We start from the raw sequence: 24,333 nt of genomic DNA on the forward strand, positions 1-24,333 counted from the left end.
AGGCCAACTTTGGAGTACTCATTCTCTCCAGAGGTGATACAAGCTAAAAGGAGAAATAGTTTCACAAGTGGTTGGATCAGTTTGTGGGTTTCAGATCTGTACTGGGAGCCAAGAGACAAGGGTTTCAATCTCACAGTCATTGGCTCTCTCTTGGTCCCAGTTTCCTCCTCCTCTGTAGAATAAGAGGGTCATACTGCTTCGATAATCTCTAAATTTCCTTGACCTTGGATATGTGAATCAATAATCCCTTGAGGGGTAACTGTCAAGTCTTAAGTTCTAGACTACTCTGCAAATTCCCATATTGAGCAACACCCCTTATCCAAAATTGATGTAATTATCGTCCTGCACCTTCCTGTTTTGACCCAATTTAGTTTCTCCAGATAATTCTCAGACCTTTGGGATCCCCCTTTCCCAAGTCATTGCCAACGACTTGGCCAACAAACAGCAGAGGGAAGCCATGAAGGTTCCTCGGAGAGAAGGCCTAGATGTGGAGGCTTCTGTGCTTCGCTTCCTCACTGAGAAGCATCGCCAGTGCATGCAAGGAGAACACTCCCTGCTTGGAGCCCTGATGGAGTACCACCGGGAGCCTCTGACTCCCATCTTTGCTGAGCATCCCCCAAAGCTCCAGAGAAGGGTAAGTTCTAAACTTAGTGTAGTACGTGGAAGGATTGTATGTGCCTTAAAAACCATATCAATTTGGGAGCCTTGATAACAATTATTTCAGAAAGGGTACTACCCTCACAAGGTTAATGAAGAGGGGCCAAAACTGGTCTCTCTGGCCCTTCCTTGGTGGGAGCAGCAGTCACGTGAGTCCTTGGACACTTGTCCTACAGTGAGCAGTCTTGGATGGCTTAAGGAAGGTGGTTAATTTGTCTAAGTGAGTATGGCCAGGAAGTAATCTTGAACTTGCATGCTTTTTCCGGTTTAAAATTTTTTTTTTCAAATAAGCATTTAAAAAATTTCTTCCCCTACTATCCCCTGCCCTCCCTTTAAGAAAATTAAAAAATAACCCAAAAATAAAGCCCTCAATAACTAGTCTGGGAAACCAAATTCCCACATCGGCCATGTCTGAAAATATATATCTCTTTCTGCATTTTAAGTTCATCACCTCTCTTGTCAGGAGGTGAGTGGCATGTTTCATGTTCATTCCTTTGGACTCGTGGTTCATCATTGTGTTGGTTGGAGTTCTAGTCTTTCAAAGTTGCTTTTCTCTGTGATGTTATCATTGTATAGATTGTTCTCCTAGTTCTGCTCACTTTGCTTTGCATTGATTCATAAAAGTCTTCTCAGCTTCCTCTGAAATTGTTCATTTCACCATTTCTTATGGCACAATAATATTCCATTGCATTAATACATCATAATTGTTTAGCCATTCCCCAATAGGACATCCCTTTAGTTACCAATTTTTAGCTATTCCAAAAAGAGCTACAATGAATATTTTTGTATGTATAGATCTTTTTCCTCTTTCTTTAATCTCCTGGGGTTATTGACCTAGTAGTGGTATATCTGGATCAAAGGCTATGCACAATTTGGTGACTTTCTGTGCATAGTTCTAAATTGCTTTCCAGAATGGCTGGATCAATTCACAGCTCCACCAATTATGCACTAGTTGTTTTCCCATAGCCCTTTCAACATTTGTCATTGTCCTCTTGTCCTCTTTGGCAGTCTGATGTGTGTGAGGTGGAACTTTTCTCTAATTGTGCATGGCTTTCCTGTTACACATTTCATGCTTCCTGGTTGTCTTGGCAGTTTCCACAAGAGTCCCAGTAGGGACAGGGTGGGGAGGAGAACAGACTTAGAGTCCTCACTGTCCAATCCCTCCCTAGAGTCTCCCCATTTTTCTGCAGGGGGGCTTATCTGTTGACTGCATTTTCGATTTGGATCAAGGCAACTCTCGCCTATTGGAGGCCCTGCAGCTATCCTTCCCTGCCAATCGGGAGGGTGTAAAGCTCATGGGCAATGAGGAGAAGTTGGGGCTCAACCCTATTTTCCGACAGGTCCCCGTTATTGTGGACAAGTGCTGTGAGCACATCGAGGAGCATGGTAAGGATATGAGGGAGAGAGGGAAGGGGAGGGGGTTTGAAATAGGGTGGGGGAAATAGACAGTAGAATGGTTTCAGCAATGTCTAGTCATACCATCTTCAGTTAATGATCACTCAGGATCCAAGCAGCACTAGCACAAAAAGAAAAGGGGAGAAAATCTGGGGAAGAAGAGTTTAGGATAGCTCAGTTTGATGAGAGGCAACAGTCCCTACCCTTATAGAGTTGGGAAGTCCTCAGAGGTCAATTAGTCCAAGTCTAACCTGAACAAGAATCCCATATTGTCCACAACACACTCATCAAATGGTTATCTAGTCTTTACCTTAAGGCTGCCAGTGTCAAAGAATTTGCTACCTCCATCTTACTCACTCTTAGAGAGATATGGAGATACAGGTGAAGAATTTCACAGTGTTACTCTACTGGGCTTTAGAGACATAATTTGCATCAAAATAACCCCTGGATGACAGAAGGAAGCAGGAGGTGGGTAGTGGGGTGACACTCAGGGATAGTGTTGTTCCATGTCTTGTCTAATGATTCTTTCAGGCCTGAAGACCCTCGGGATTTTCCGCGTTGGAAGCTCTAAGAAGAGAGTGAAGGAGGTAGAGACATTTACATGACCAATTTCAGGAGATACAAAGACAAAACCCCAATAATATGAGGGTGGGGTCTAGGGACCATTGGGGGGGAACTCCCTCAGGAATAGTCAAGGTGTGCTCCCCCTGGGGACCTGCCCAGTTGACTCTTTCCCCTAAGATGCTCTTCTTGGTGAACTGGCTTCCATGTCCTGGAGCAATAGGGAGAGGCAAAGGGGAAAAATAACAAAATAGCATTAGAAACCAGAGAATGAAGTGAATGAACTTGGAAAATGTTCAGGAGGGAGAACCAGGAGGGGGAAGTTAGAATTATTAGGACAAATGCTAGGTAAGGGAGCCTGTTCTCTGTGTTTTTTGAAGAAAGATATTCACTGAACAGGGATCAAGAAATCAGTTTTTCTATTTATGTTCTCCATCACTTGGTGGGACAATGGAGTTCTGTCCTATGCTTTGAGGTCTGGGTAGCAGGAGATAAAGGGAAGTGTTAGACATAGTCCTTTCTCTTATTATTTATTTCTGCCATTCTGAGACAGCATGGTATAGTGGATATGGAGCTGGATGTGGAGTCAGGAAGACCTGACTTCAAATCCTGCCTCTGACATTAACTGTGTGACTTCAACTCACTGGGCCTCATTGTTGAAGTTGGATTCCCTTCCAGATCTAAAGATCCTCTTAGGGGAGAGCTTCTAATGTGATGGGAGAAATTACTCACAGAGAGATCCTGGTAGTATGAGGGAGAAATGGCCCTTCCCAGTCTTCTGAGGGGGGATGAGATAGAGAATGGGCCTAGTGGGAACTGGGAGGGAATGATACTATGGGGCCCATGAGGGAAGGGATAGAGTTGGCAGAGGGGCTTTGTGCTGTATGGATGGACCTTAGAGTGTCTGATGAGTTCATTGAGCTTAATTTAACAGTTTGAGCACTTGAAGCTTTGTAAATCACCTTGTTCATAGCCACTTTCTGGGGTCAGCATTGTAAAGATTGTTGGCTCCATTTTACAGATGAGGAAACTGACCCAGGGAAGGGAAGGGACTTAACCAAGGTCAGATGTGAGGCAAGTCTATCTCAGCTCTCCTGGCTGCACTTGAGTATTTCTTTTTCCACTGTAGGTCTCTAGCAGGCTGTCTGGAAAGGTGCTTTGAAGCAGGGAGCCCTTCCCAGAGCCCCTCAAACTGCTCCGCCTACCCAGAAGACTGAAAGGAGGGAACCAGTGTGGAGGGGGAGGGAAGAGCATTAGGATAGGTGCCTTAGTCTTCCTCCTCTTCTTCCTTTCAGCTTCGTGAAGAGTTTGATCAAGGCGTGGAGGTTCTGCTGGATGAGACCCAGAGTGTTCATGATGTGGCAGCACTGCTTAAGGAGTTTTTGCGGGATCTGAGTGAGCCCCTGGTGCCCCGGGAGTTCTACCAAGTTTTTCTTCGAGCTGCCAGTGAGTCAGTTCTTAACACCTCCCCACCCTTGAGCTCCACAGGGTCTAACAACTTTGAGATAAAGTCCACGTGGGCTGAATGGCAAAGCCGGAGGGGTCACACCTGGGAAGGACTTGCTTGTTCCATAGAGAGGGGACTGAGGAAAGGAGTCCATAGTGGGCCCCCTCTATAACCTTTCAGTGTAGGCATAATGAACTTTTCTTTGGTCTCAGGCAGCTGCCAAGCTACACTTCCTAATGGCCAAAGATGGCTCAGTCTCATTCCCTCTTTCTCCTCAGGCCTGCCTACCACTGAGAGAAAGGCTGTTTTGCAGCTGCTGATTTTCCTTCTGCCCCCATGCAACTGTGATACTCTGTACCGTATCCTGCAGTTCCTGGATAAAGTGTCCAAGCATTCTGAGGACACCATTGGACCTAAGGGCCAGATGGTAAAAGGGCAAGGCAGAGGGCTGGGTGAGGTGATGCTGGCCCTGAGCATAGGTGTGCCAAGGATGGCTGTGTGTGTGTGTGTGTGTGTGTGTGTGTGTGTGTGTGTGTGTGTGTGTGTGTGTGACAGAGAGGGAGTGAGTTGGGGTGGGAGTAGATGTAGAAATGTCTTACACTGTACCATAACTGTCTCAGGGAAGACTTTAGGAAAGAGGCAGGCCTTGGACAAATACTCTAGAGGATGGGCGAAATTTGGACAGGTAGACTTTAAGCAAGCAGGATGGTGGGAAAAGTGTATCTAGTCATAGGATAAAGTGTGAGGGACCCTGGAGCTCATCTGCTTCAACTCCCTCATTTTACATATGAGGAAACTTAAGACTTAAGAGAGGTGAAGGAACTTCATTCAGCCAGTAAGTGCAAAGAGGCTCAATTGACACCAAGATCTTTTGACTCTAAATCACTAGGGTGGCATGTGTGAGGAATGAAGAGGAGACTGATCTGATTGGATTAGAGGATAGCTACCAAAGCAGTGACAAGAATGACATGTCACTCTTCTTCTTCACTTCACTTCTCTTGTTTCCTGCTCATTCTCCATTTTCCTCTCTAGATTTCTGGCAACAGGATGACCACCTCCAATTTGGCTATGATTTTTGGACCCAACCTCTTGCAGAAGGAGAAAATGCATGAGAAGGACACTAAAGTTCTGGGGATGGAGGAAAGCACAGCCATGATCACTGTGCTCCAGACACTGATTGAGAATTTCCAGGCCCTTTACATGGTAGGAGAAGAAGCCCAAGTATTCCATTCCTATTCAACATAGGAGGGTGGGAAGACTTTCTAGGCCCCAAACTCTCTAAAATGGCTCTAGTCATTATTAGCCCTTGTCAACTATGACCTTCCCCACCCGCCATGGTAATGACTGTTGGTAGTATTTGGTGTTCCACCATCTTGGAACACCAAGTAAAAGAATATGATGGATCTCTCAAGGATTCTTTAACCATAAAAGCAGAGAAGGCCTGAGGACAGCCCTGGGTGGAATAGATGGTCAGTGGGTGACCTAGAAGAATTTCAGTGAGGCAGAACCCACTAATTCTAAGACAACCTTTCTTGACTTTGGATGGTTGTCCATTGAGGTGCCAATTCCTCTCCTAGGTGCCCCCTGATGTGCAGAGTGAGGTTCTCCTCAGCCTGTGGCACACCGACCCTGAGGTCATTGAATATCTTCTGCGCCAAAAATTCAAGGCACCCCTGCCCTTGGCAGTACCTGAGACATCAGCTTCTGATAGTGAATCCACTTCTGCTTCTGAATGTGTCTCTGCTTCTGCATCGATCTCCGGCTCTGCCCTTGAATCTGCCACATCCTCCATTGCTCCCTCGTGAGTGGCTCAGGAGAAAGGTTGATCATCTCAGGCTGGGCTGGACTCTTTAGTTTGCTTAAGCCAATTCCAACAAGGGGAAGTGGGGAGAGGCACTCTCTTTCATTCATTGATCCACTGAGTAAATCTTTATGCTGATTTTTTTAAATGCAAAGCAGTGTTTATGGGGAGGGGAGGAGTTATAATTTCCATTTTTAAATCCAGTAGGAGAGTATATCTAAATAACCCCAAAATAGAGAATTTGTGGCTCCTGCCACAAATGAGAATGTCAATTCTAAAGGTGGCTCAATTTGTGGCTCTTCCTGGTTCCCCAAAGAAAATGATTCTGTCTAAATCTATTTTTCCCTCTTCCACCCAAATAAATTTACTATTTCTCTACTTAAATACAGATAAAGAAAAAATAGATCAAAGACCCTGGAATAACTTACCCTTTCCAATTTCAGGGGTGCAGAAGGCGGTGCCCAAGGTGGTGCCCAAGGTGGTGCCCAAGGCAGTGCCCAAGTTAGCGCACCCAAAGAAATTGATGAGCCCGTGGCAAGTACCAGCAAGGCAAGTACCAGCAAGGCGGCAGTGGCGTCATCATCAGCAGCAGCCCAGGGTCCCACTCTTTTCCCACCCTTCTCTTTTCTGAGGCTCCCTGGCGTTGCTGAAAAGGAAGCTGAGAAGACCTCCAAAACAATCTTTTGTCTGCGTCCCTTCAAGTCTGGCCACGGATCTCGGGCCTCTGACACTGCCTCCTCTAGCCGTGGTGAGTCCACAGTTTAGCAATATGTTTCAGGGGCTGCATGGGGCAGGGGCCCTCAAGACTTTCCCCCCACTCCCAGAGGTCCCTGCCAGCCACTGCCAAGCCTGGTACACAGCTCCATTCCAGCCCTGGGCTCTGGTTTTTAAGGAAAATAGAAAGGATTATACAATAATTGTTAATCATTGTTCATATTTTTCAGGAGCTTGTATGAGGCTGTTCATGTCCCATAGCCAGCGCCAGATGGCACGTTCTCTGGAAGATTTTATTGAAGAGCAGGCCTCCCAGGCTGAGGCCAAAGTGGATGAGGCTGAAGGCAAGGGCAAAGGCAAGGGCAAGGGCAAAGGCAAGGGCAAGGGCAAGGGCAAGGCCCCCGCAAAATCCTCCGAGAAGCGGGCCAAGTCCCCCGTATCTGATGACACCGACTCTGAGCCCCGCCCCGGCTGCAGCTGGTTCCAGGCCTAAACAGATTCAGTCCTAAATGGACCGTGTCCTAAATGGACACACATCTATTGCTCCCTCTGCAATTTATGCTCCCTCCTTCCCCTTAACTCCCTTATAATGTGCCGGGCAGGATCTGATAGGTACCAACCTCTATGGAAGCATGAGAGATCTAGATGGGTGAGAAATTTGAAGGCTGAAGCCACAGAGGCTACCAGTCATAACTGATTTAAGCTTTCTGCGGGGAAGGTTCCCATGAGGTTCCCATGAGATCTCATACATAGAGACCCCTTCGGGCCAGTATTTCCAAAATGTTTCTGTCCTCACCAGTGGGGATGGCCCGGGTCTTCATCTTTTCTGACAAGTTTCACACAAGCCGATGACCCAGAAACATTCCCACCTTCTTTGGTGCTGTTCTCTACTTGAGAACCTCAGGGGAGAGGGACCAAAGCTTGAGGAGACTATACATAGGATGTCAGGGTAGAAAGGGGCTTTAAAGATCACTTAGTCTTCCTCCATGAAACGAGGTGGTTGACCAGTGATCTTTGCTGTCTCTTCCAGCCCTCATTCTTATGAGCCCAATTCTCCTGATTCCAAATCCAATATGGAAGAACCAGGTGTCCCAGACACCTTGTCCCTACACTGTCCTTTTAGCAGACCTGTTACCCGAGCACAATTCTCTCCCTATTGATGTATCTTTTGATGTAAAAACTCCTTTTAAGGCAAACTGCCCAAACCCCAGCTGCTTTTCTCTTGTTGATGCATGCCATTTATGTATGCTATCCCCAACCCCAGCTGTTCCCCACAGAGAAGTTAGTAGGGGCCTTCCCAAGCCCCTTGTGGAACTGGAATCTGGCAAAGCTGAGAAACTGAAAGAGATAAACATACTAGCTCATAGCCTCCTCCGGACTCTTCTCTAATACAGTCAGACCACTAGCCGCCCCAGACGGCCCTTTCCATCATGGTGCAGTCTGCTCAGGTCTCATCACCAGAAAACCTCACTCAGACACTCTTACTCATACACCGGAGAATGGTTTACAACTGCAGAGGGTACCAGAAAAAACAGTTGAAGATGCTTTCGCGTGTAGAATGAGTTGTTTGCAGATATCCTAGGTAGCCTTACGTAGGTAGTTAGCTCACCTCTACCGTTACTGTGTCTTCACTATGCAGGGTTTCAGAATTCGCAGGCTATGAGCTGGTACGTAGGACTGAGCATTTCATCCGACAGTTAAACACTATGGATGGCTATGAGCCACTATGCTATATCACATGAGCAGTATAGTCTTTATTGTTTGAAAGCACTTGAAAATGCATGATACTGATGGATAGAGGATGCTGGGGGGATAGAACTTTAACTATAAACTCTTTCTGTGTTGTGTTGTAATAAACAATGTGGTTTCAGCATCAAAATGTTGTCATTGGCTTTGATTTCCAGAGTTCTCTAGGAGAACTAGAGAACATCAGGCAAGAGTGGAGGGGCCTGCATTTCCATTTGATGTCAGGCCACTGGGCAGAACTTCCAGGGGTTCAGGGTAGATTATATTGACCCACTATTGGCCATTTTTCCTACATATAAGTGGCCAGGAAAGGAAGCAGGCTGCTACTGGACATATATCCATTGCTCTTACTGGGTGGGGGTGGTCCTCTTACAAAGTAGAAACAATGGGGTGTAACGAAAAGAGCACTGGTAAATCTAATGAAAAAAGTAAGAAAGAAGTCAAAGAGATGAATAGAAATCTTGGATAAGCTATATATGACATATATGGAGAGAAGTGAACCGGAATAGAAAAGAATATACCTTTCACAGTGGTATATGGTACCTTTACAAAAACAGGCCATTACAAACAAAACCAATGCAACCAAAATTAGAAGGAAAGCAACAAACTGGGAGAACATTTTTATAATAAAACTCTCTGGCAAAGGTTTAATTTCCCAAAAGGAACTTAAGTCAAATTTACAAAAAAATCTAGCCATTCCCCAATCAACAAATGGTCAAAGGACATGAACAGGCAGTTTTACACAGTGAAATCAAAATTATCAATAAGCACACGAAAAAGTGTTCTAAATCTCTCCTCATTAGAGAAATGCAAATTAAAACAACTCTGAGGCACCACCTTACACTTAGTAGACTGGCCAATATGGCAGCAAAAGAAAATGATAAATGTTGGAGGGGATGTGGCAAAATTGGGACACTAATACACTGCTGGTGGAGTTGTAAATTGGTCCAGCCATTCTAGAGGGCAATTTGGAACTATGTGCAAAGGGTTTTAAAAGAAGGCCTGCCCTTTGACCCAGCCATACCACTGCTGGGTTTGTACCCCAAAAAGATAATAAGGAAAAAAACTTGGACAAAAATATTTATAGCTGTACTCTTTGTGGTAGCAAAAAATTGGAAAATGAGTGGCTATCCATCAATTTGGGAATGGCTGAACAAATTATGGTATCTGTTGGTGATGGAGTACTATTGTGCTAAAAGAAATGAACTGGAGGAATTCCACGTGAACTGGAAAGACCTCCAGGAATGGATGCAGAGTGAAAGGAGTAGAACAAGGAGAACATTATACACAGAGACTGATACACTGTGGCACAATATAATGTAATGGACTTTTCTACTAGCAGCAATGCAATGATACAGAGGAACTTGTGAGAAAGAATGCTGTCCAGATCCAGAGGAAGAACTGTGGAAACGGAAATGCATTAGAAAAATACGTGATTGATCACGTAATGTGATAGGGATATGATTGGCGTTTTGATGTTAAAGGATCACACTACTACAGATATGAATAACATAGAAACAGGTTTTGAACAATGATACACATGTATAACCCAGTGAAACTGTTTTTCAGATTCGGGAGAGGGGAGGAAAGAGCGGGGGGTGCAGATCATGAATCATGTAACCATGGAAAAAATATTCTAAATTTAATAAAAAAAGAAAAAATTTAAAATTGGACATATATTATGGCATAAAAACTATAGTTACATGCATCCTTCTCATATCATAATACAAAAAATTATATTTAATAAGGGACTATAGAGATGGATTAAAATTAATTGGAGACTAAGTAATCTAATCTTAAAGAATGAGTGGGTTAAAGAACAAATCATCAAAACAAAAAATAATTTTGTTAAAGAGAAAGATAATAAAGAGACAACATACCACAACCCATGGGATGCAACAAAAGCAGTAATCAGAGAAAACTTTTTGTTTTCTCTAAATATTTATATCAATAGAGGTCACTCACCTAGTCCAATATCATCATTTCACATATGAGAAAACTGAAGCCCAGAGAGATGAAATAACCCCATAGGCCATAAAGTGGTCATGCTCAAATTCCAAATCAGGTCCTTCTGGCTCTAAACCTATTACTCCTTGGAGTCCCATGACCTATGAGGATCCCTTCCAGCACTAAGCCTATGATCTCATGGACCTATGACTTAGAGGATAGACTTTGAGGACTTGTCCATAGATGACAGCCATATAACCTGTCACTGGACCACTAGAGCCTTTTCAACTTCAAAGGACCTGCCCCACCTTCTGCTTAATAGGCAAGACAGTTGAGTATCAGAGTAGGAGATTTTTCTATCCCCGAATCAAACTATTAAAGCAAGTAAACATAATGACATGCAAATAAGAAAAAAAAACCTTTGAGAGCACATTTTATTCTTTCCTTAACTGCAATCGACCACAACTTAGTCTATCCCCTCAACTCTCTAATACTAATGGCAGTTAGAATGCTCTTTCAATGACTCACTCCAAAATTTTAATACAGAGTCACAACTTTCCCAGGGTGGACATGGAACTCTTCATTCCACAGCTAAATCCTCCTACTTTCCTTAGAAAAAAGGTCCTAGGGAGATATAGATATACAGTGGTGTGAATGTATCTATGTATTCTCCCTAACTGTAGATGATGGAGGAACACCAACCCCGATCACCCTTGATGGTTGTTATAATTTCCCCTTTTCTCTAACAGTTGCCCATGGAGGACCCCGAAAGGTTAGGTGGATGGGTAACCCTTTATTATAGGGCTTTGATTTGTTTTGGATCACGTTTGAAATCTGACTGCATTGACTCCCTTCCCAATGGTCGTGATAGAAAGACTACTCAGGAAGGTACTTGTTAAACACTTTTTATCTATAATCTATAATCAGGGAAAGGATAAACAGGATAAGGAATGGGGATTGGAGACTGTCAATCTAATATCTATAACTAGTTGACAATCAGGACTGGAGGCTATTGATTTAGTAAAAGCTGGAGCTTTGTTCTCCACTACTTCTGGCCCAGCCTGGCTACAGCCAAGGCAGAGAATAGGAACTGCTGTTGATGCAACTGTGTTGGTGATGTTATTCTCTCAGCTTTTCGCTATCAGTGTTTGGTAATGCACCAGCTCTCACATTATTCAGGCAATATTCAGATTTTTCCTACCCTCTTCTTCATAGACCTCCCAGCCTCCCTTCACCACCCAGAAACCCAGAGACCTAAAGAGCTAGAAAGATTCAGAGACCTAAAGACCTAAAGAACCCACAGACCCAACACTAAAGGTCAAAAACCAAAGACCAAAGACCAAATACCCCTTCGAGTGGCTGTCAGGGGAATTTATACTGCCAGGCCAACCAACGTTTGCCCCTGGCTCACGGTATCTGGGAACATTCTATGCCTTCCAACTGCCTCCCCTGTCATTTAAAGATGGCATCTATCATTTCACAGGATGTGAATATAACAGTGGCAATCATCCATTGTATTAACTGGAAAAGTATTAAGCATCTGCTTTGTATAAGGAATTGAGTAGAGCATACAAAGAATAAGATAGCCCCTGTTCTCACAGAATTCTTTGTTGAGTAGCTTTCTCTCTAAGAGATGCTCTTTTCTACCATGTAGCAGACCCAAGGAAAGAGAAAACAGGCCCATGAGGCATCTATATATTGCTGCTGCTGTTCCTGCTAATCATGATGACTGATGTCTGTAGCACTCCAAGGTTTACAGAGGGCTTTCCTGACAATGCCCCTGTTAGGGAAGGAAGTATTATTATAGCCACTTGACAGATAAAGAAACTTAGACTCAGAGAGGTTAAGTGATTTCTCCAGGTTTATGTAGCAGTGGCAGAAGTGAGAGCCCAACCAAGTCTACTAAACACCAAATCCAATATTCTTTCTACTACACTATGCTCTCCCTCAAACCAAAAGCAGCAACCCCTCAAATGTCTTGCTTCTAATCCTGTGTTAAGAGTTCCATTGTTCTTTAATTCTATGTGCCCTATCACAGAATAGCCCTGATTTTCGGGGGGGGGGTGGCAAGGGTTGTGGCTGTTGTGGCTCCTGGTAATGTGAAAACAGATTCAATATCAATAAAACAGAGAAAGAGCAGATAAATTAGTTAGACATGCAATTAAAAAAACTAGAAAAAGAATACATTTTAAATCCCCAATTAAATACTGAATTGGAAATCCTAAAAGTCAATGGAGAAATTAATAAAAGTGAAAGTAAGAAAACCATAAGTAACTGCAGGATCTGTTTTATGAAAAATAAAAAATAAAACAGACCATTGGTTAATTAGCTTTAAAAAAGAAGAAAACCAAATTATCGGTATAAAAGTGAAAAAGGGGAATTTACCACCAATGAAGAAGAAATTAAATCAATTATTAGGAGTTATTTTGCCCAACTATATAAAATCTGACAACCTAAGCAAAATGGATGAATATTTACAAAAATATAAACTGCCCAGATTAACAAGAGAAAATAGAATACTTAAATAATGCCATCTCAGAAAAGGAAATCGAACACACCCTCAATGAACTCTGTAAGAAAAAAAATCCCCAGGACCAGATGAATTCACAAGTGAATTTGATCAAACATTTAAAGAACAATTGTTTCAATGCCATATAAACTATTTGGGAAAATAGGTGAAGAAGGAGTCCTACCAAATTCCTTTTATGAAACAAATATGGTGCTGATACCTAAGCCAGGAAGAGCAAAAACAGAAAAAACTCTAGAACAATTTCCCTGATAAATGTTGAGAGAAAAAATTTTTTTGAGTTGGAATCATTTTTAATATTTATTATAAAATGTTAGCGATGATTTTCTCACACACATTGTTTCATAGGACAAACAGAAAACTGCCGGCACTCCAGGAAGAGACCATGAGTCCTTCATCCTTCTCCCTGGTTTTGGGTAGAGCTGCCCAGAACACACATTCAGTGATGCTTGTAAACCCAGTTGATGCACTGGGTCAGATTCTGGTTTCTTCCCCCATGGTTCTCAGTGGTCAGGAGCCCAATCTTGCTGACTTCTGTTCCCCACTCCCACCAAAGGCAGGGGATCCCTTGACTGATAGCAACTTAGTGAGGTGGATGGCAAGGTCAAAGGGAGTGAGGGAGTCACTCTGTATCCTTTCACTCCCTGGTATCAGTGGGAGGACTGAAGAAAAAGACATCATGCCAGTGTGCACTGCACAGCTCTACAGAGGGGTACAAAGGATTCTGTCCATACCGTTCAGATGGTTCAACATGCCCAAGAAACCCAGAAAAAAACAAAAACATTTCAAACGACCAACAGTTCTCAAACACAGTTGAGTTTGAAACTTCCCCGTATCAAGCACAGTCAGATGCAGTGGATCCTCTCTAAATCTTTCCAGGAAGTGGAGGCAGGGCCCCGGGCATCCCTCCAGACAGACTTGTGTTAGGGCCTAGGAGGATCTGCCACTGTTGTAGTTGTTGCTGCTGCTCCATCTGGAGCTTCTCTGTTTCAAAGACAACCAGCAGAACGAGGATCATGAAGGAGGTGGTCCCAATCCACAGAGCTGCCCTGGAGAACCAGTACATTTTCTGGGCTACAGAGAGGGAGAGGTCAAAAGTAGCTTCCGCAGCAGACCGGATGCTTTCTGGGAACATCTCTGCCAGGCCCCACAGTCTCTTTGCCAGGGTCTCATCTTCGTTCTCCAGCTCTTCCTCGGTCTTGTCGGTGCCTCCCTGGGGCGGTAGCTCGTCTGTGGACACCGACGAGCCGGATAGCGAAGAGGCGGCAACAGCAGTGGCTGATAGGAAAATTTTAAGTAAAATACTAGCAAGGAGATTACACCAATATATCGTGAGGATCATACAAGGTAACCAGAAATGCAGGGCTGGTTCAATATTAGGAAAACTATCAGCATAACTGACCATATTGATAATAAAACCAACAGAAATCATATTATATCAACATTATGTCAATAGATGCAGGAAAAACTTTTGACAAAATACAACGCCCATTCTTATTTTAAAAATACTAGAAAACAGGAATAAGAGAGCTTTTCCTAAAAATGATAAGTAGTATCTAAAACCATCAGCAGGCAGTCTCTGTAAAGGAGGATAAGAGAGAAACCTGCCCAATAAGAAGAGAGGTGAAGCAAGGGTGCCCATTATCACCACTATGATTCAGTATTGTACTAGAAATGCTAGCTATAGCAATAAAAGAAGAAATTGGAGGCATTAGAATAGGCAACGAGAAAACAAAACTATCACTCCTTGCACATGATGTAATGGTATACTTGAAGAATGCTAGGGGATCAACTAAAAAACTAATGGAAATAACTAACAACTTCAGTCAAGTTGCAGTATATAAAATAAACCCACAAAAATTGTCAGCATTTTGATATATTACTGACAAAGTCTAGCGGCAATAGAATGAGAGATTCCATTTAAAATTATAGTAGACAATGTAAAACTTCTAGTTGTCTATCTGCCAAAATAAACCCAGAAATGATAGGAACTCAATTACAAAATGCTTTTCACACAAATAAAGTCAGATCTTAACAATTGGAAACATCACAACTGTTCATGGGTAGGCTGAGCCAATAGAAGAAAAATGATAATTCTACCTAAATTAATTTACTTAGTGCCATACCAATTGGACTAACAAAAATTATTCCATAGAGCTAGAAAAATAACGACAATATTCATCTAGAAGAACAAAAGGTCAATATTAGTAGGCAAATTAATGAAAAAACATGTGAAGGAAGGTGGTCTAGCCATACCAGATCTCAAACTGAATTACAAAGTGGTAATCATCAAAATAATCTAAGAAATGGATAAGAAATAGAGTAGCAAATGACCATTATAATCTAGCATTTGAGAAATCCTAAGGTCTTTAGAAAAAGAACTCATTATTTGACGAAAACTGGAAAGCAGTATGGTAGAAACTAGGTATGGACCCAAACTTCACACAGTATACCAAGTTAAGGTCAAAATGGAAATAAGAATTAGACATAAAGAATGACACCATAAGCAAATTAGGGGAGCGCAGAATAGTTTACCTGTCAGATCTATGGATGAGGGAAGAATTTATGAACAAACTAGACAGAGAGATATAAAATGAAAAATTACGATTATAGTAAATTTCAAAGGTTTTGCACAAATAAGGCCAATGCATCAAGATTAGAAGGAAAGCAGAAAGCTGGGGGAAATTTTTACAGCAAGTTCTCTCTGATAAAGGCCTCATTCCTCAACGATATAGATAACTGAGTCAAATTTATAAGACTACAAGTCATTCCCCAATTGTTAAATAGTCAAAGAATATGAAAAGATGATTTTCAGAAGAAGAAGAGAGGAAAGCTAAATAGGAAAGTGTTTTAATTCAACATTTATTAGAGAAATCCAAATTAAAACAACTCTGAGGTACCACCTCACATCTACCAGATTGACTAATATGATGGAAAAGGAAAATGATAAATGGGGGAGGATGTGGGAAAATTGGGACATAAACGCACTCTTGGTGGAATTGTGAACTCATCAAACCATTCTAAAGGAAGGCAATCAGGCTTGGCTTCCTATCCACTGAGCCACCTACCTGCACTGAAAATATGTTTTTTTTAAACCCTTGTACTTCGGTGTATTGTCTCATAGGTGGAAGAGTGGTAAGGGTGGGCAATGGGGGTCAAGTGACTCGCCCAGGGTCACATAGCTGGGAAGTGGCTGAGGCCAGGTTTGAACCTAGGACCTCCTGTCTCTAGGCCTGACTCTCACTCCACTGAGCTACCCAGCTGCCCCCCTGAAAATATGTTTTGACTGATGGAACAAATATAACCTAGATCAGTGATGGGCAAACTATGGCCTGCGGGCCAGATGTCGCCCCCTGAAATGTTCTATCCTGCCATGGGACATTATTCCTAATCTGACAAATACAATGAGTAGGATACAATACAATGAAACTTGGAAAGAGTTGCCTTAGAAACAGACTGTCAGAGGAGCATTTCCTTTCCTTTGGCCCCCTCTTTAAAAAGTTTGCCCAGCACTGGCCTAGATCAAATTGCTTACTGTCTTAGAGAGAGAATTCGGAACTCAGAAAATGAATGTTAAAAATTGTTTTTCTATGTAATTAAGAAAAAATGATATTAAAAAGATCCCAGAGTCACCACTATACAAATATATGGTAATGGAGGAAGATCATGGGATCCTAGACTTAGGCCTGGAATGAACCTTAAGAGGCTACCCTTTCATTTTATGGAGAAGGAAACTAAGGCCCACATCAGGTAATAATAATAAGGCCTAACATTTATATACCATTTTAAGGTGTGCAAAAAACTTTACTTATCTCATTTGATTCTCATAACAATCGTGTGAGGCAGGTGCTACTCTTATTCCCATTTTACAGATGAGGAAACTGAGGTCAAGAGAATTTAAATGACTTGCCAAAGATTGTGTTTGGGGGGGGGGGCGGGTAGACTCAAACAAGTTTTCCTGATTCTAGATTCAATGCTCCAGCCAGTCCATCAAGAGGTCTCGCAACATTTCCGCCCAAACCCCAAGAGTATTTTAAGGCAAGAGTTCCCTGCAAACTTGTATAACTGTAAAAGCCAACTCTCTGCCCCGACCCCTTTCTCCCCTGAGAAAGACTGCCTCCCACAGCCCTGGGAGGACACACAGATCGAAGCTACCTTCCATTTCAACCCATGAGTTCTCATTCGCCACAGCACAGGTAAACATGATGCAGATTATTTTCCTCCTCCTGTGTTCCCATCAGCTCATTTCTGGGATGGTTCTCCTCACCATACTGCCATCCAAACAGAGTCCTTTCCCCTCTCCTAGCTCTTCCCTTCAGAGAGAGGAAAGAGAGATTGCCTCTTTTTCCTCCCAGACAGATTTGGACCTTGCTTAGCTGGAACTCGGATTTCCATACTCTGAAATCCCCTTAGCAACCACTGGAGCTTTCACAATGTGCTCTCAGCTCCAGCCACTTTTCTAACAGTTTTTATTAGGGAGTAACTTTGAAGAACAACATTTAAACAGAAACATGGCCAAGTTTAACCAACAGCTTTCATGCACTGGTTTCGTCTGGGTACAAACAAATGTGCTATAGCAAAAGAGTGAGGTTGGTCGAATGACTCATCTGGGCCTCCTTCTCCTTTTCACTTTGTTCTAACAGGTACTCGAGAGCCTTCATGATGCTCGGGCTTTTTTCTTGAGCTGCCATCCCCTGTCCCCATATTCTGACCCTCAACCATTCTTGCCTCTCCCTCCCCGTAAATACGGCCATATCCTGTGCCCTGTTAGATGGGGCCGCTGCTTGCTGAGTTTTCAGATGCAAGCTTAGTGGGTTCTCGCTGGGAGCCACTTTTCTAGTATCCTGACCGACTCAGCTCTGTCTCCAATTCTCTGGTCACTCACTGGCCACAAGCTGGGGTTTTCACTGTCCTAAGGCGGCAGGAGATGAGATCTGGACTTTTGCCAGAGGTGCGAGAGGGAGCACACACTCATGCCAGCCTGTGACTGAGCCCAGTAACACCCTGAATAGATGGAACTTTTCAGGGTAACAGCCCCTTGCTTTATCCACAGTTGTGTCCCTGTCCATGTCAGGTCATTTCTGAGTTCAGTCAATGAATCGAATTCTTCAATTCTGGGGCTCAATCCGAGACTGCCTGTGCATTCTTCTTTAATTTCACTTGCCTTCCCTGCTTTCATACACGCAATGGGAGCTGGCGAGCAGTCATGTCCGGAGAAGAAGACACTTAGCTTGGAATGGTTAGGGTTTTTTTTTAATGTTTTTCCATCTTTACATGATTCATTTTCTTTCCCTCCCCCCTCCCAGAGCCAAAAGGTTGTACAAATGTTATCACTTGATACCTATTTCCATATTATTCCTTTTTACCATAGAACTGAAACCCCAAATCAAATGAGTGATCATAAGTTTTGCTTTTGCGTTTCTACTCCCAGTTCTTTCTCTCATATAGCATTCTTTCTCATGAGGCCTTCAGGTATGTCCTGGATGTATTGCATTGCTACTAGTAGTAAAGTCCATGACATTAGATCGTTCTACAATGTTTCACTTGCTGTGTACAATGTTCTCTTGGTTCTGCTCATTTCACTCTGCATCAGTTCATGGAGGTTCTCCCAGTTCATATAGAAATCCTCCAGTTCATCACTCCTTACAGCACAATAGTATTTCATCACCATCAGATACCACAATCCATTTAGCCATTCCCCAATCGAGGGACACCCCCTAGCTTTGAATGGTTAGTGCCTCTGAAATCCCCCCCATGGCCAATCAAAAAGACTTGTTCTGCTAAGGCAGGCAGCAAAACAGGAATCAACTACAGAACGTCTTCATATGTTCAAAAGTCCACGTGGTTTTTACAGGTCATTGGGGAAAAAGCACTAAAATGAAAATCCTTGTGTGGTTGTGGCAGCCAGGCCCACTCTCCCTGCTCATTGCATATGGTCCCTGTTTAGGCTCCCAAGCAGTACAATCACACAATTATAGACCTACATGGAAACCAGGTGAAACAAATCCACAATCCCCACAAATGCTTCTGGCCACTTCTCCTAGGAGAACATAAACACTCAATAGTGCCTGGACAAACCACTATAATCATGCCTCTGGGCTACTCTGTACCACCTCCCTGGGATTCTCTTCCTGAACTCTCCCCCAAAGTCACACCATATTTTCTGGTCCAAGAAGTAGAGGGCTACTTTGCCCACTCTCGGGCTAGTATAGACAGAAGTTTATAGAACCCCTCTGAGCCTTGCTATCCTTCCTCCACTCACTCCTCAAGGTGCCCATCACTCTCTGCTGGCAAGCTCTCTATAATAGTTTTCCAGCAGAGCTGGGATGGGGCTGATCTTCATGCTGATTTATCTAATGGCGGGCTCACTACATGTTAGAATTGACTTATAATCTGCCACACCCATCTCCCTGAAATCCGTGGCTTCTTCTGTAGACGCAGCTGGGAAGACTTTAGGCCACTGACATGTATTTATCCCTGTAGGGCTTATTCTTTGATAATGAGTCCATCACTGAGAATGGGCTAACATGACTCCCCTCCCAGGGAGCACTCTGGGTACTATAATCAAAGAGGGAGGAAGGGAAGTTGAGCTGTCAATACTGGAAGGTAGGGGCTTTTGCCAATGGTCCAATGAGATTTCCAGCCTTTCTCCCATTCTGAAGCTATCTACCTGCAGGGGACAGAGAAAAACAGGGAACCCAGAGACTTGAGGGATGGTGTTTATGCCAGTCCATCGTACTGGACCAGTAGAGCTGTGTATGACCATAAGATCAAGATTTTAGAGCTGGAAAAGACTTTCAGGGTAATCGAGTCTAACCTGCTCATTTTACAGATGAGGGGAAAGTTAAGTTATCCAGGGACACAGAGTTTATAAGTGTGGGAGACAGGATTTGGACCCAGGAGAAGAAATAGAAGCAATGTCAGATTTTATATTCTTGGGTTCAAAGAGCATGGCAAAAAGGTGACTGCAGCCGTGAAATAAAAAGATGCTTGTTCTTCAGAAGGAAAGTCATGGCAAATCTATACAGCATGCTAAAAAGCAGAGACATCACTCTGCTGACAAAGTTCCAAGTGCTCAAAGCTATGGTTTTCCCAGTAAGATGGATGGCTCCTAGAGATGGAGTATAAGGAAAGCTGGGCACCACAGAATCAGTGCTTTAGAACTGGGGTGCTGGAGAAGGCTTTTGAGAGTCCCTTGGACTGCAAAGAGATCAAACCAGTCAATCCTTAAAGAAATTAATCCAGGCTACTCCCAGAAGGACAAATTCTGAAGCTGAAGCTTAAATACTTTGGCCACATAATGAGAAGACAGGACTTATTGGAAAAGTCCCCGATGTTGGGAAAGATTGGAGGTAAAAGGAAAGGGGGAGGACAGATGATGAGATGGAGAGTTGTCATAGAAACAAGGAGCGTGAATTGGGCAGATGTCAAGAAACAGTGGAGGCCAAAAAAGCCCTGGTGTGTTACGGTCCATGGAGTCACTACTGAACGACTGAACGATGACAACAGCACCTTCCTAATGGTAAGCTTTCTGGTCTCACCACTGCACCACAGGTAAGTCTTGCCTTTTTAGCTCTGAGTAATCTGAGACGGGTTGCCTATGTGGATTTCCCGATATGTCTGTGTTGCCCTGTTTGGGGTATATTCCAGTAGCGTCTTGAGCACACTGTGACGGGGCCGTGAGCTACCGGAAGCCTCAGTACTGAGTTTACCAAAAGACAATCACAACCATACCACGGAGTGGGCAAGACAAACTTGAGCCCTTCCCTATCCTTTCAGGTAAACTATGATAGCGGTCTGGAGCCCCTTCCCAGTATGCATTGCATGGGAACCTTTGGTGACGCTGACTAAAGAGACTAAGTAAAATGCTGGGGGTTTCAGAAAACCTGACAAGCTGGTGGTCAGAGTGGCTTTTAGCAACCTCGTTCGCCGCCTCTCCTCTAAGGCGGGGATTCTTCAATGTTGTTTAAGTATCATGGATTCCTCTGACAGTTGGCTGACTCCTTGGAATACTAGTGTTACGTGAATAAAAAAAACACAGAGATTACAAAGAAAATCAATGATTTTGAAAGAGTTCTCCAAATATATAGAAAAAGAAACAAACCCATGTCCCCCTTTCTGGGTTATCACTCCCTGCCCTAGAGAGATCCTTTTGTGGTTCCCTTCCATGATTTTTATCTCGACAGGGTGGGGATAGGCAGCAGCCAGCCCCTCTCCTGTCCTCCCCTCTACCTCCTTAATAGCCTGTGAAAGCAGATGAACCACTCTCCGCTTTGGGAAGCTTTTCTCACCCTGAGTCCTCTTGTTGCAGACTGCGTGATTTCCGAAGGCTGCCCAATACATTGTCACCTTGTGAGCTCGCGGCCTGCTGTTGCTTCCTTTTTCCAGATCAATAAGACAAGGCTGTTAATTATCAGTCCCAGGGCAGCTTGTTAGCCTGGCCTGATTATCTTTCCTGGATGTGAGAAGGAAACTTTCCAAAGTAACTTTTCCAAATCGCTTTTCCTCTAAAATTGATGCCACTGATCTCCAGGCAGTTTATTCAAAGACCGGTCGGGGTGCCCCTCTCGACCAATTTTTGGAGTAAGGGACTTCTTTTCCAGAAGCCCAGACCCCCACCCCAGCAGAGCCTCTAGGTTCTAGCTCCTGCGGCCTAAGAGAAAAGTCCCCCTCCCTTGATAACCCTAGGCAACAGACGAATAACACCACCCCTCTGCCTCTTAGCCACCATGTTTCGGAAATCTGAGAAACGTAATATACTGTAATATTCTCCAGCGATCATCCACGCAGGTGCTGGTGGTCTGAGGCCATGGCCGAGAAGAAAGAGACAGAAGAGAGGATTCGCGACTGGAGGACAGGCAGCTCTTCGGGTAGACCATAAGAGAAGTGGATCAAATGGCTTGGGGGTCTAAGGCCACCTAGATTTAGCAGAGCATGGCTGCTTAGCTGACTGCCTCACCCATCAGGATGCCACAGGCTCGGGTGGGGGATGGGGGTGCATTAAAGTCCCCCAGAACGTGGTCTCTCGGGGTCCGGTGGTCCGCAGGGAGCGCAGATGAATAGATGACAAAGAGATGGCTGGGGCAGGTGGGCAGGTGGCGTGTGAAAAATGGAAGCATCCATTCTCGGGCATCCTCTGGCTTCTGACTTGTGTTTGGATAAGAGAAAAGGAAGTTAGAAGGAAACAGCCAGGACCTGGAAGTCCAGGAACACCTGGGCAGGCGGAGGACCTTCACCAAGTCCTTCTCTTCCAAGTACAATTGCTCTGCTAAGAGTCCATCCTTCTAAGCCTCCGGTCAGCACATCACCAGGAAGGAGCCCCTACTTCCATGGTGGGGGGGGCCTCTGCTAACAAGGGGCCTAGAACCTCATCGAGTTCAAGGGGGAGGGGGAGACTCAGTAAATTGATCCAGGACTTAGTACGGAGATATACACAGTCAGTCATCTCCTTTCCCTTTCTTTTCCATTTGAAGACTCTTCGATTAGACTCTGGAGATTCAGAGCAAACGTTTACCAGCCCTTCTTGTCTGGCCAAGAGTTTACAAGCACACCGGATTTGAAGCCATGATCTCAAGATCCAAATCCCGTCCCCAGACACCTACTCCATGCTTAGCCCTTTACAAATAGTATCTTGTTTGATCCTCGCAATAACCCTGAAAGGTAGGTGCCGTTATTATCCCCATTCTACGTTTGGGCAAAATGAGGCAAACAGAGGTGAAGCAACTTACCCAGTAAGTTTTTGAGGTCCTATCTGAACACAAGTCTCTGTGACTCCAGGACGAGTGCTCTATCCACTGAGCCATCCCTTCCAAGTCTCACATCCATGATTACGGGGTCAGGCTGGTAGTTCTGTATTTGCCGACTGACTGGATCCCATGATGGACCCTTACTTGGCAAAGTCATTTTACCTCTGAGCCTCAGCTTCCTTATTTGTAAAATGGAGACACTAGCTGTTGTGTCGTCTAGCTCCCAGAGTGCTGAGAAAAGTACTTTGTGGTGGGAAGGGGAAGAAAGATGAGCCCTTACTATTGATGATAATTTGGGGAGGGCTTCGGACCTCTGATTTTATCAGCGTGGAAACTTCCTCCACAGGTAGGAGCCAAGTAAAGAAAGCTGTGTGGGCCACTGAGCGATCCAGCCCAATGTCCACAAGGCCAGGGGATGCAGAGGCAGAAGGGAAACGTGGGGCTTCCTGGCTCCAAAACTAGCCTTTTACCAACTCCACTCCACGGACTCTCCGCAGTAATACTAGTAACGGCAAGGACAAGATGGGCCTGGGCCTGGGCCTGGGGTTTCATCCATTTAGTAAAGAGCTCCTAAGTGAGAAACTGCTTCACTTGTGAATATCAGCACTTTCTCTGCAACTTCAGTCTTGAGAACTGCCTGCTGCACTGAGGGGCTAAGTGACTACTCCAAGGTCACATACCCATTATGTGTCAGCTGCGGGAATTGAATCCGTGTCTCGCTGGTCATAAGGCCGACTTCTTTCAGGTAATGATTCTCATTACTCACCACTTTTCCATTTTCCCTCCCAAGTCACTCTGATCAGATTAGCCTCATCTCTTGTTCCATGTAATGTAGCGCATGTTCTCGAGCAGCCCTGACAGATCAGCTCCCCTAAGAATTCTAGAAGCAGCCCCTACGGGGCCTGCTGGTTTTCCAGTGCAATAGTTCCAGAGCCCCTACACATGTGCTTCTTAGCCACTGGTTAGCATCTGATCCCAATTAGGCAGCTATAAGAAAGAGGTGTTTTACCAGCGTAGTCATGGAGTAAGAGCAACTGGTATAAAACATTCCTCTTCCCAGTACCTCAATGTCTCTGACAGGCTCCTACCAGCACATACAGGGGATATACACAAGCATGGTATGTACTAGTACATACACATGCAGAGTACATACATAGTACGCACTAGCATATGGACACACATAGTATATACTAGTATATACATAGTACATACTCCTATATACACAGTATATACACATGGATAGTACATGCTAGTATATACATAGTATATACACACACGTAGTACATTCTAGTATATATATACATGTATATACAAGGTGGGCTCAACCTTGTAGCAAAGGGGCAACTCACAGCTCCTGGAAGTCCTTTGTGTTGGAGTTCTCAAGATGGCGCCCTTGGTGACGGTGCAGCATTTCTACTTGGCTCCTCATAGGGTTGAAGCTGCCTTTCTTCAGTGTGTCTAGTTTGTCTTTGGATCCCCTCCGGATGCAGACGCTGCTGCCAGTCAGCGCTGTTACTGCTAGGAAGCGGATGAGCATTGGAAATCCTCAGCCCCCCAAAGCGCACTGGGGGTTCTCCTCCAGGCCAGGGTATGAAGGGAAGGAGGCAACGGCTCTCTCCTCCCTCTGCTTCCTGGCTCCCCGGACCCCCCAGATGGTCTCCTTTCAGGGCCCTAACTGGATGGCCCTCTCCTCTTTGCTGCCCAGTACCTGAATGTCACTTCCAAAGTGCTACACAAGCTGCAGGATGTGATTTCCGGGCCGATGCCAACACGCCTCCTCATTCCTCATTCC

General features: G+C 44.2%; 1 protein-coding gene across 1 annotated transcript; it reads right to left on the minus strand.

Moving 5' to 3' along the window:
- Window positions 1–13,645: 13,645 nt before the first annotated feature.
- On the minus strand, window positions 13,646–24,078 carry LOC123253498 (mitochondrial import receptor subunit TOM22 homolog). Its single transcript, XM_044682684.1, has 3 exons — window positions 23,891–24,078; window positions 21,755–21,873; window positions 13,646–14,073 (listed from the first exon to the last, which is right to left on the minus strand). The coding sequence occupies exons 1-3, from the start codon at window positions 24,076–24,078 to the stop codon at window positions 13,661–13,663; spliced, it is 720 nt and encodes a 239-aa protein (XP_044538619.1). The 3' UTR covers window positions 13,646–13,660.
- Window positions 24,079–24,333: the final 255 nt, after the last annotated feature.

This window comes from Gracilinanus agilis, chromosome X, assembly GCF_016433145.1.
Source record: "Gracilinanus agilis isolate LMUSP501 chromosome X, AgileGrace, whole genome shotgun sequence".
NCBI lineage: Eukaryota > Metazoa > Chordata > Mammalia > Didelphimorphia > Didelphidae > Gracilinanus > Gracilinanus agilis.

What these genes read in the sequence shown, in the direction of transcription:
- LOC123253498 (XM_044682684.1), bottom strand. Translation starts at nt 24,078, where the DNA reads ATGCTCATCCGCTTCCTAGCAGTAACAGCGCTGACTGGCAGCAGCGTC. An exon ending in ACAAAGGACTTCCAGGAGCT is followed by an intron (nt 21,874 to 23,890) that starts GTGAGTTGCCCC and finishes CACCTGCCCCAG; the next exon opens with CCATCTCTTTGTCATCTATT. An exon ending in AGCCTGTGGCATCCTGATGG is followed by an intron (nt 14,074 to 21,754) that starts GTGAGGCAGTCA and finishes TTTTCCTATCAG; the next exon opens with CCACTGCTGTTGCCGCCTCT.